Here is a 12,709-nt window from a genome sequence, read left to right as displayed (position 1 = left end):
CAATTTGCAGGAAAACTTGAGGATTAATCAAGATATCAAAAAATATAATTTCGCTAAGGCCAATTTTGTAGCTATAAATGAATTTCTTAAAAGTATAGACTGGAGTGAAAAATTTGCAGAGCTTCATGATATTAACACAATGGTTGATTACCTATATACGAAGATATATAATTCTATAGAACTTTACACGCCGAATTTCAAAAGAACAAAATCATTAAAATATCCACCTTGGTTCAACAAAACTCTAATAAAGAGAATAAGAGAAAAGGAAAAACTAAGATTGAAATTTAAAAAATACAAAAATGCTATGGATGGTTTGTCACTTACGCTCTTAGAAAAACGATGCGATAGACTATCTATTGAGTGTTATAATTCTTATCTTAACTTTGCAGAAGAAAAGATTACATCCAACAGTAAATTTTTCTGGTCATATATGAAAAGCAAACGCGATAAAAATGTTAACACCTATCCAACATTAATGAAAAATGATGAAACTGTAGCATCTGATGGCTTAGCAATTTGTAACCTATTTGCGTCACAGTTCTCTTCGCTATATGAAGAAAACGAGAGCAAGTACGATATTGACAAAATACTGCGAACCATGGATGCTACAGTCAGTTGCAATAATAGCCTACCTTTGATCCAGCTTGATGAATCCGAAGTCATTAATAAATTAAAGAATTTAGATATAAATAGGGGTGCTGGATCTGACAATATTCCGCCTAATTTTATTATAAACTGTGCCCAAAGTCTTGCTGTACCACTAACAATTATTTTTAACAAAGCATTAGTCACCGGAATATTTCCTTCTAAGTGGAAAACTGCGAAAGTAGTCCCTATTTTCAAAAGTGGAGAAAAAAATTATGTAAAAAACTATAGGCCTATTTCAATCCTTTCTATCTTTGGTAAGGTGTTGGAGTCTCTAATATATCCATATATTTACAGTCATGTTAAATGTTTTCTTAGTACCCACCAGCATGGCTTCATAGCCGGTAGATCTACATGCACAAATCTAGTAAATTACTCCGAAATCTTATTTGAATCTGTTGATAGGAACAAGAGAGTGGATGTTATCTACACAGACTTAAGTAAAGCATTTGACCTGGTTCCATGTTCAGTACTAGTCTTGAAGTTGTCCAATTATGGTATTGTCGGATCTTTACTGAGATTTCTAGCATCATATCTTACAGAAAGACATTTTTATGTTGTTGCAGGCGGTTATGAATCGGTTGAATGCGATGTAAGGCCTCTGCCTCGAATTTTGCGGGCAGCGGGGCGGCGGCGGCGGCGGCGCGGCAGCGGAGCGGGCAACGCATACCTGTTCTCCAAACTAGCGGGCAGATCGCGCGGCACTATAGCGGTGTAGTGTTGTGTTCGTGGTTGTGTTGTCGAGATATTTGTTTTTATTCGCGAACGAAATGTCTGAAAAACGGCGACATCTTTTTGATTCAAATTTATTCCTAACGCTCGATTTATTGTGGGCAAAAGAAGAAGTGGATCCCTACTATAGGGCAAGGAAAATAAATGGCGAGTTTTATCGAAATTATGAAGAACAGAGACAAAATCCCGACAAATTCTACGACTAATAATTGGTTAATTATTCTTCTATTTTTATGGTTCACATCTTTGCTGTTCCATATGGGTGTCCTCTCAAAGATTGCCGAAATAATTAGCTCTTGCACGTCCGAAGACATTTTGATACGTCACAAAAAAAATGTACAACACTATACCTACAATGCAGACGCGCAACGCGGGCGGTCACCGCTTGACTGGAGTGCACCGCTCGTTGCCCGCCCCCGCGCCGCTCCTGCACCGCTGTATTCGAGGGTCGGTCCATTTGATTATACGCGTAAGATCCTGCCGCTCCCGCGCCGCCGCCGCCGCCGCCCCGCTGCCCGCGAGATTCGAGGCAGAGGCCTAAAATCTGGAGTCCCACAAGGGTCACACCTGGGTCCGCTGCTCTTCAATATATTCATAAACGATCTGCCTAATTGTTTTAAATATTCTACACCATTTCTGTATGCTGACGATGTCAAACTTCTTAAAATGATTGAAGAACCAAATGACACTATTCTTTTACAAGATGATCTGACAAGATTATACCATTGGTGTAATGATAACGGCATGAGACTTAATTCAGTAAAATGTTCATGGATATCATTCACCAGGAGTTTAAAAGAATTTCAAACGAATTATTACATAGCTGGTGCCCCTATTAAATCTGTGGACAGAATTTCAGACCTGGGAGTAATCTTCGACAAAAATCTAACTTTCATACCTCATATTGTTGGTGTAATTAGCCGTGCCTCGAAAATGTTGGGTTTTGTAATAAGAAATGGAAGATTATTTCGAAATCCTAGAACAAAAATTATTTTATTTAATAGCTTAGTCAGGAGTATACTGGAATACGGAAGCGTTGTTTGGAGGCCACATTATGCAACACACTGCCTAAGACTTGAGAGGATACAGAAACGTTTTCTTAATCATCTTACTTTCTCGTTAGGTAAAGGGAAAATACTTCCTTCTTACAAAAAAAGATTGGAATTTTTCAAAATTCTTTCACTAAGTGATCGGAGGGAATTTGTTGGATTTAAAATTTCTTTATAAAACACTTAACAACAACTATGATAACTCGTTTTTGATATCAAAAATTAAATTGAATGTTCCCATTAGATATCCACGTAAACCAATAACACAATTAGTAAGACCTTTCCGCAAAACTGTTTTAGGAAGCAATTCACCTGTATCTCGCTTATGTGGGATTTTGAATGAGCACAGTGCTGTTTTAGACCCTTTTGAAGACTCATCAAACAAGTTTCACAAAAAAATATTGTCAAAATTGTCAGCTAAATAATTTTTTTTTTTTTTTATATTTGTATTTTATTATTTTACTATTATTGTTAATTCTTGTCATTTTTAACCTTGATTTACTAACAATTAATTATTTATAAGTTTGTCATCTCCAACTTTATCTTTGCAAGTGGTATTCACCTTAATAGGTAATGCATTTAGTTTTAAGTTGTATTAAAATTGTATACCTTTGTACGTGTTGATGTATTTACCACTGGTGAATCTTAAATAAATAAATAAATAAACATTAGTGTGACTAGAAAATAGATTACTTTTTTCGCTTTTGTAACGTCATGCCACATAACGCCACGCTACATGCAGCGAAGAGACGAGACAAGCCAAGCAAAACCATGCCACGACAGTTAAAGCCACATTCGAGTGACAATAAAACTAAATACCCGATCGGCTCCTTTCGAAATGTCATTCGTTTTTGTACAAAAATGTTGCTATGGCAACCAAAAATAACGGATGAGATGATGCGACCGTGACAACGGAAAATAACAGTTGTGAATTGTAAAAGCATTAAGATATAAATATACAATTGATTATTGATACATTGTTATCATTATTACCTTCCCGTTTCACTTTCAATATTTATAAAAAAAAATCTAGATCTTTTTGTTTTCTTGAATTTCATTTCTTTGAGAAAAGTTAACTCGGGCAGAAATAGTAATTTTACCTACCTACATTTCCGGCCCCTACATAAATACTATTATTCATGCTGCCTTGCACAATTTATGTTTTAAGCAGACAAAACGGAAATTTTCAGATGTCGATACCTATTGTCTCTTAACCTTTTCAGACTAAGCTATCAAGAAGCAATTCAAGGTTTATAAATAAAACAAAATATTACAGCAGGGTCTTTTTTAGCAAAAATCCATTGCAGAAAATTATTTTCAACCACTTATAAATGTCAAATTACAATATTACACATTGGATGTCCATTCATCTACGGCGGACACTTTGTATTAACAAAATTAACATTAGCTAAGGTAACAAACTAAGGTCTACGTAAGTTAAATTTAATCCTAAATAAGTTCTTAAGCAGAGTATCGACTACGTTCGACAACAAAGTTTTAAAGAATACAAAAATAAATGCTAGATAATTAAATAAACGTAACGGTTATCACGATTTGTGTTTCTGTGAGATAACAATTTATATTGATTGAGGAATCTTGCTAAATATCTATAAAAAGGAACAATAAAAAAGCTTATTCCATATATAAAAAACTTGTAACAGTACATATGGATATTAAATTTTCTTAAAATGGCTGTAGAAAGGTCACTTATATCATATTTTTTAATTGTCCTGTTTTGTTACAATTTTGATTAAAAACATAACATGCATACACAACAAAAAACTAAATGGTCGGTACAAGCAGTTTAAGCTGCATTTTATTCTGCTTACAAAGGACTTGAGTTTAAATTTTGTTAGTATCTAATAAAATTTACTTTTACTATTAGACTCCTTATTATATTCCGATGTAGTTATTACTGGACTGTTAATCTAATACTTTGCTACTACATTTTTTTAAATTAATTTAATAAACGTTAAAGTTACATCGAAGTTCACAAGTTCACGTAGATTTATTTTACAAAAATATAAGCCCATGTCGATATTTACATAATATTTCAAACTTACTATATTTACAAAAAAGATTAATTGCCAAAAAATTACTATATATTTAAAAGTAGTAAATAAAAGGTGAAATCATAACTATGTGCTATGGACATCTTGTTATATTTAATATTCTATCTATTAGATAAATATTTATCATAAATTTACCATAGTTTCTTCTGAAGTACATAACCTACTACTATATCGTAACTTTAATAATACAAGTTAAGATTTTCTGTGCATAAACATTATTTTTTTTTTATTAAAATAAATTAATATGAACACAAGTTAATATGCATATTAAAAATTTTACAAATATTCAGTAACTATTTACTAATTATATTTGAATTTTACTCAAATTGTAATTTATTTTTAAAGTAATTTTTTGCATAAGTTGTCATCCCAACGATTATTTGAAATACTTATTTTGTTTCGCACTAAAACGGCTTATTAGTGTCAGTAGCACAGTGTAGTTTTAAAGTCGTTTTTAAATTATAAAGTGTTTTTCTAACATTTTTACTTAAATGCAACAGCAAATTCATATTATTTTGTTTTCGTTAAAAAAAAAAACTTTAATTTGTTATCTAATATATATAAGATAATAAATTAACGTTTTTTTTACAATATATATAATAACTTTCCGACCTTTTACACAGAGAAACTTTCAATCATTCATACTCATTTTAAACAACTATTTACTTTATGATATCAATTATATCGATTGCTAACTAAAGTAGTTTAAGTTTATGTAGCTCTACTTAAAAATATAGAAATAATTATAACATCTAATTAAAAATGTTACGATAATATGTTTCATAAATAAAAAATTCTGTAACATGTAAAAACTGGAGTGTGTCATAACTATGGGCAACTAGAATTAAAAATGGTATCAATTTTATATTTAGTTGTTAATAACAAATTTAGTTTTTTAAGTTGTCAATATTGATTTCATTGTTTTTAGTTATACTGAATTTAAGTTATCAAATACCTCCGTAATTTTCTAAAACATATATCATAATGTCTGCCTGAGACACAATTTTATATTATAATGTATGGTTAAAAAAATTATCATAATTATGTAAGAGTGAATAAATAAGTGTTAAAGTAGTGCTGTGTAATATTTATAAAATTAACGATCTGCTTTGCCCTTGTTTCTTTTTGTTATCTATAACTTGGATATTTATGGAACTTTAAATAATACTTTTTTTACATTTAAGTTAGCAATCGATATTTTTTGTGAATAATTTGTAATCACATTAAATATAATATTTGCAGTCTATACTTAAAGTAAGTCAATTTATGAGTTTTTAATTTACACAGCAATTGGCAGAGATGTGAGTTATTTGATACAAGTATTTGGAATACTGATATAAAATACGAATTTTCATCTTGTATATGTAATTTTTTTATAAATTTTTATTTTGTATCTAGTATTTAGATACTTTTGTTGGTATCTTTGTACTTTGGAAATACTAAGTACTATATACGCATTTCTAGATTACGTCAGGACATGCTTAAGGAAACAATTTCATGTTTTTTGTTTGTTTCAAAAAAATATTTAAAAATATGTTATATCTGACATTATCTCTAAGTATCTTATATTTTGTATTCCAAATCTTTTATGAGGTATCTTGTACATCTCTGGCAATTGAATAATAAATTTTAGTGTTGATTAATACAACCACAACATTTTCACTTCGCTACATTTGGCTATAACAATTTTCGGGCTTTATGGCGGTAGGGAATAAATACGTCACTATTATAATTAGCTTACCTATAATTCACTTATATTTTATTTAACTATTAATTTATGTCCATTCATCTATGCACACCAAAATAGTGGCAACGACCGGCCAGGGTCAATGGTGCCTTGGATAGTGATGCCCATTACTGTACCTATAAACATACATTACATTAAAAAAATAAAATTAATCACAATGATACACTTAGTTAATATAATTTAATAATTTTTACAGGCACAAGAGACATAACATCTTAGTTCCCAAGGTTGGTGGTGCATTGGCAAAGTAAGTGAAAGTTAACTTTTCTTACAATGCCTATGTCTATGGGCGTTGGTGACCACTTACCATCAGGTGGCCTATATGCTCGTCCGCCTACCTATATCATAAAATAAAAAAAACATAAAGCATCTTACCTGTTGAATCGCTTGTACTTGTTACTTTGTTGTTTATTGAAATGATGTCCAGGGCGTCGCTCACTTCGGTATTTAAAATTATTGCCCCAATGAAGTTTGTTTTGTTTGTCCTGAATTTTAAAGATAAAATCAATTTACTAATTTAACTTACACATAAAAATATTTTAAATATTTAATGAATGGCCAAATACAAAAAAAGAAGTAGCGAAAAACTTCATAAATCTCGGTTGAATTATGTTTAATTTATTATTTGAATTCTATTTTCTTAGCCCTCCTTCATCAAAGTCATATATTTTGAAATAAAGACAAAGCTTGTTCTTATTGCATCTATCGATAGTTGCAAATTATAAGGTTCAAATTCTGAGGACTAATGTTCAAGAGCAAACAAAATATTGTGCATTTTTACAAAAAAACACAATTTCAAACTATCATATGTGATTGTTGAATGATGCTTAATTTTCTACACAATACTCTTGTCAAAAAGCAATCAACATTATGTAACATTAAATGAGTGTTATAAAAATGTATATATCAATTTACCTGGAAAGGATTATATGTATTCCTGTTGTTGTTAAAACGGTTATAATGGTGAAACTTCTTTATTTTCTTCGTGCGACCACGATCCATTTCGTCAGTCGCTTCGTGAACGCGCTTACGCTCATCTCGTCTCTCTTCGAAAACCTGGGAATATAAACTTTCGTATATAACAGCACGACATGAATCGTAATGTCTGCCTCCGATTATCTCCGGGTATACAGCTATAATAAGACATTAGAATATGTAACCTGTCGTGACATAGCGCTGTGCGTGCCGTTCCAGGAGGAGACGGGCGCGCCGTAGCCGCGTAGCGACGAGCTCTGCAGATGTCGCGCCGTATCCAGCGCGGCGGGCGCGGCGAGCGCGGAGGACGCGGGCGCGGGCGGCGCGGGCGGCGCGGGCGGCGCGGGCTCGCTGCGGTCGCTCAGTGGGGACATGCTGCTCACGCTCGTTTGAGGACTCTCCTCCTTTTCCTTGGCCCTGGATTAACATTGATGGGTTGATTAGGGTGTCATTATATTGACTGTATTTTTAATCTATATATTAGTAATAAACCAGTGCATTGCCAACCGCATTTGTTTCGCTCATATTAACAAGTATCGCTTTCAAATGAATGTATATAATTAACAAAATTAAATATTATCTTTTACTCACTTGTTAATAGTGTCACCGTTGAGACTGGGGCTTAACAGAGGGCCACTTTTCTCCTTTGACACCGTCCATGCATGATGCATTGCTTTGGTGGTGACTATGAGACCCTGTGGTGAGTCACATCTACTTGGTTTTGTTTTACGAATCTGCTCCTTTGGTTCTTCTTTCTTTGCTTTATCGTCACTCACTCTGTCACAGCGCTCATCACTGCTAGACTCCGAATCATATGGTACCAACTTAGAGGATGAGTTTCCATTTCTTTGAATAGGACTCAATGTGTTGCTCTTATTCATTTGTTCTTCTAATTTTTCTAAGGGCGATTTTAACGGTTTGACTAACTTACTCATGGATGACGATTTTTCGAGTGGCTTAATTGCTATATTAACACTAGATCTAATGTCCGAATCACTTTTTGAAATTATAGGTTTGTTATGGCACTCTTCGCCTTGTTTTTTTATTATAAAACTAATCTTTTTGTCTTCTTCTGTTTTGTGAGAAGAATTTTCAATACTATTTAATATTTTTGGACCTATAGAAACTTTTTCTACTTCACCATTTTGCTTTACCACCCATGGTTCACTAATAGAATTACTTGACTCTAGTGACTTACTTAATGTTGAATTTAATATAATAGGTTTAACTTCGGGTTTAAGTGCTTCAGTGCTAGTACTGCTGTTAAGAACACTAGATTTTTTTTCATCATTTCTATAAAATGTTAATTTAAGTGGACTTTTTTCTCTGTTAAGTATATTATCTGATAGCTGTGGTCCATAGACAACATTTGAGGTAGAAGCACTGGGAACAGTTGAATCTTCTATAGTATTATCTTTTTCAAAAAACATTATATAAGCATTGGTCCCCAAAACAGCTGACAGAGGCAATGGCCGCACGCTGCTATCGTCAAACTGATAATAGTTACCGTTAGGAGCTTGACCTATAGCAGTATAATGTCCACAATTTTGTGTTGGGCCCAAATGAGTCACCAAACTTACCAACTTATAAGACTGAAAAGGATAATACCATTATAATTATTTACAAATAAAAATGAAATAAATAATGAAAAATGTTTTCGTTAATCATTTATGGTACTTACCAACTGTTGTGGATTATTCTTATTGTACATATATTTGTTCAGATTAATTTTTTTTCTAAATTGAACATGTTTCGAAAGCTTCCCACCAGCCAGGGAAAATCTCTTTAATGCAATACATATCACCATTGGAGCTCGCTCTATAAAGAACTGTTTAGTTGCTGATACCTGCAAGTAAAAAAAATATATAATGAATAATCAAAACTTATTTTAAATAAACTATTTTAGTAATAACTAAGAGTAATCCAACTACTTGAAATTTTCACAAACTTTAAAGACGTACCTTTTTGTTACAAGCTTCACATTTATAACCAAGATCTTCTAATCTTTCTCTAGAAAAAAATGAGTCCAAGGCTTCATCTAAAGTTGAGTGTTTTCTGATATCTAATAAAAGATCCTGAAACAATGTTAACAGGCAATCTTATCAATAATAGGTTTAAAAAAATTTTAACACTTTATAAAAAGACTTATTAAAATATCAATTTTGTTTAAAAAAAAAAGAATATATCATTTAGAGTTAAAATTTTTATTTGATTATATTATTTAATAGCCAATTTCAGTCAAAGCAGCTAATCTCAAGGATTAGATTAGCACAGGTGATATTATGGTGTGCATAAATAATAAGCATTTTAATCTCAATCTAAGAAAAAATCTGACATAACCAGAATGTTCAATGTAACACCCAATGCTGGCATGCTTTTCAAAGCATGCAAGACTAAAATTGTCAATTTCCTTATTATTAACTTCTAATTTAATCTAATTTCTGAACAGAAATAGCCCTCTATGATTCCCTCCCTCCATTTCATAATGAGAAATCTGACTCAGACAATAATAACCATACAGATGAAAGCAATATGTATATATATATATATATCATAGACACAGATTAATATTTTAAATTACCTCAAAATGCTGGTATGTAGTAGACAAATGATGACAGGCAAGACATCGGACTGTAGATCTCAAATAACCTCCTAAAATCTGGTTCAAAGGAGTAGTTTCTTTGCTGTACTGATCAAGTTTATCTGAATTTATAAAACGGGCCAGATAACATTTTTCCATTGCTTCTACAAGGTATCTGTAAATTCAAAAACCTGCTTAACAGTGCAATGTCTTTATTTATATATATATAATAATTGCAGTTAGTTAAAAAAAAAATAATTAATTTTATCACTAAGTCCCTATTAAAATATCATGTGATATGTATATAACAAAAACAAATGAAATTGCAGCTAAATTAAACATATAAAATGAATATATGAATAGTTTTTATCAAATCAAAAATCCTCAATAGTTTAGATTTCTAATTATTTGATACAATTTATTAATAAATGCTTCAAAAGTCTCACTTTACCTTAGGAACTCATGAGCATCTTCTTGTCGTCCTAGAGTTAAATGTCTGCAAATAAGACGTAACTTAGAGTAAACTTGCCATGGCTTTATCGGTACACCACCACTCTTCTGAGTTGCCAATAATGTTGCACGCATTCCACAAATAACACATGCTTCTGAAAGATAAGAACAAAAAAATTAATTACATTTATAAAAGATTTAGATTAATAATACTTATCTAATCACTTACTAGTTATGACAGTATACATTTATACTAACATTTTGAAATGCTTAAAATCTAATTTAAATAAAATTAAACTTAAGTTAATACTTAGCAACCCTAATTGATTATTATAAATTAGCACTAATATTAAAATAACATATGTCAGTCATGTCAGTAAAGTACCTTTACCTTGTATCATCAATAATTAGCACATTATGTTATTTTAATTATCATTAACATATTATAAAGTGAATATTACTAATTACTATAATAAGTTAAAAGTTTTGTATGATTAATGAAGCTAAAAGTAGTGAATTCTGACCTTGTTGATTACATTTTTCTGCATGAGCTGCTTCCGAAGCAAGCCAGTTAGCAAATGCAGGAACATGAAAAAGAGCTTGTAATGAAGAATTAAGATAACAAGTGTTCCCAACATTCTGAATTCCAGATCCAGCAGCCCATCCAGTCTGCCACCCCAATTGAACCTTCTCAACAGGAAAAAAAACCCTCTTAGGATTTGGTAAGCCTTCTTCAACATTTTTAGTGCCTTCTGAAAAACAAACCATAACCATTTTTATTTAAGTTACACTTAGTTTTTTTGAGGTAAAATGCCATTTACTATAATTATTTCTCAGATCGTTATTAATATCTTTGATTTTTATTGAAAGTCTTTCAGATTAAAGTAATTCTTTGTAAATTTACAATTTCGATAATGAGCTATTCTTATGTCAAACATGAAGAAAAATTTACTTAGCAAATTATTTAGGTTCATTTATAAACAATTTTGTATTTTAGTAAGAAAGACATTTTCCACGGAAGTAAATATTGACATCGTGAAAAGATAACCTCTTGTCCACTTTGTCAGAAAAAAAAACAAAAATCTGGAAATTAAGCAAATTAAATGCAATAATAACTTACCTATACATTGACTGCCTGAATTCACTTCTTTTTTAAGCAGTTTGGTGTCGAGTACAGGTTTTTTAGGTCTAATAACCACGTACTTAGATTTTAAACCATCGAGAACATTGCTCTGATAATCTCCAGATTCTTCGAATTCAATTTTAGACAACAAAACACTTTTAGCTGATGAATAAAGCCTACTATCTAACAATGATGAACTTTGAGATTCTTCAGGCGTTAATGATAAACGCAATGCGCTTGATACTGGGTCACAAATTGAAGCGGGCATTTTACCTCCAAAATTGCACTATCACGTCACAATATTTATCAAATTAAAAAATAATACATGATACTTCTTACAAATATATACACATATAACATGCAAATGAAAATTGTTGTTTGATTTTTTTTAAAAGCATGTGTATATCTCAAAATAATGAGCTCACAACTTCACAGTACGGAAAAGAGAAAACGCACACAATCCAACCATACGCGGTGATGAAACCATAAATTATAGACTTTTTAGCCAATATTGTCGACTGTGTTGCCAACTTTGGCAAAACAAAAAACAGCAAATCTAACTTAAAAAAACCAGCAGAAAACAGTAAAATGGTAACAACTAAAAATGTTTCATAGAATAATCGAATTATTTAGTAAATGCAATTATTTACTGTTTGATTTAACATAAATTGTTTACAGCTAAATAATTTTTAGATTATTAAGAAAAATCAAAAACTAGAATTATTTATAATAATTATAAAGACCCCCCTTAGACCAACGCAAGCGTGGCCGAGGCAGGTCCGGCATCGCGCGGTCAGTTGTTCGAAGAGACTTCTTCGACAACTCGACTGTGCCTGTCACCCTCACCCCCGCCGTCGCCCCGCGTATACGCATCGTACATGCAGAGACCGTAGGAGAGGACGTTCACCGGGCTGCTGAAGCAGACTTCGCTGCCACTGTAGCTGAGTCTACAGCAGGCGCGGAAGGAGCCAAGCGCCCGAGACCGGACTCTTCTCCGGAGTCATTGGAAGGGGAGGACAAGCGCCCCAAGACCGACGTCTCCCCCGCATCACCGCCGAATGGATCGCCGCAGGACTCAGCGTCTTCATCGCGCGCGGCATCGCCTACAGCGGGCGAAGCAAGCGAAGAAGGACGGTCAAGGGAATTACCACCGCCGCGATCCCCCTCCCCGATGGAGGGGGGGTCGCAAGACACCTGGCCGCGTGACTCGACGAGCTACGCGGAACTGCCATCGACGGTCGAGGAGAGGACTGCCTCCCGTCCCACCGACATCACCGCAACCGGGGCCGTCAGGGGTCTCCTATGCGGCGGCCGCTGCCGCTCCAGCGTCGC

General features: G+C 33.0%; 2 protein-coding genes across 2 annotated transcripts in view; one reads left to right on the top strand and one right to left on the bottom strand.

Annotated features, from left to right (window-relative positions):
- LOC126774179 (probable ATP-dependent RNA helicase DDX20) overlaps positions 1 to 12,709 on the top strand; it is a 111,567-nt gene that overhangs the window by 66,021 nt on the left and 32,837 nt on the right. The gene's annotated exons all lie outside the window — the stretch shown is intronic.
- LOC126774173 (ubiquitin carboxyl-terminal hydrolase 36) lies at positions 3,700 to 11,847 on the bottom strand. Its single transcript, XM_050495571.1, has 11 exons — positions 11,375 to 11,847; positions 10,779 to 11,006; positions 10,256 to 10,409; positions 9,805 to 9,979; positions 9,185 to 9,298; positions 8,905 to 9,069; positions 7,815 to 8,815; positions 7,409 to 7,640; positions 7,164 to 7,304; positions 6,624 to 6,733; positions 3,700 to 6,364 (listed from the first exon to the last, which is right to left on the bottom strand). Exons 1-11 carry the CDS (start codon positions 11,643 to 11,645, stop codon positions 6,328 to 6,330), a joined length of 2,628 nt encoding a protein of 875 aa, XP_050351528.1. The 5' UTR covers positions 11,646 to 11,847; the 3' UTR covers positions 3,700 to 6,327.

Source organism: Nymphalis io, chromosome 16 (genome assembly GCF_905147045.1).
Source record: "Nymphalis io chromosome 16, ilAglIoxx1.1, whole genome shotgun sequence".
NCBI lineage: Eukaryota > Metazoa > Arthropoda > Insecta > Lepidoptera > Nymphalidae > Nymphalis > Nymphalis io.
This window is presented reverse-complemented; position numbering and strand designations above follow the sequence as displayed.

Bases quoted from the DNA above. Each gene is read 5' to 3' on its own strand.
- LOC126774173 (XM_050495571.1), bottom strand. From the start codon at position 11,645: ATGCCCGCTTCAATTTGTGACCCAGTATCAAGCGCATTGCGTTTATCA. The intron at 9,980-10,255 runs GTAAAGTGAGAC...TTGAATTTACAG, and splicing joins GATGCTCATGAGTTCCTAAG to ATACCTTGTAGAAGCAATGG. The intron at 7,305-7,408 runs GTTACATATTCT...TTATATTCCCAG, and splicing joins ACAGCGCTATGTCACGACAG to GTTTTCGAAGAGAGACGAGA.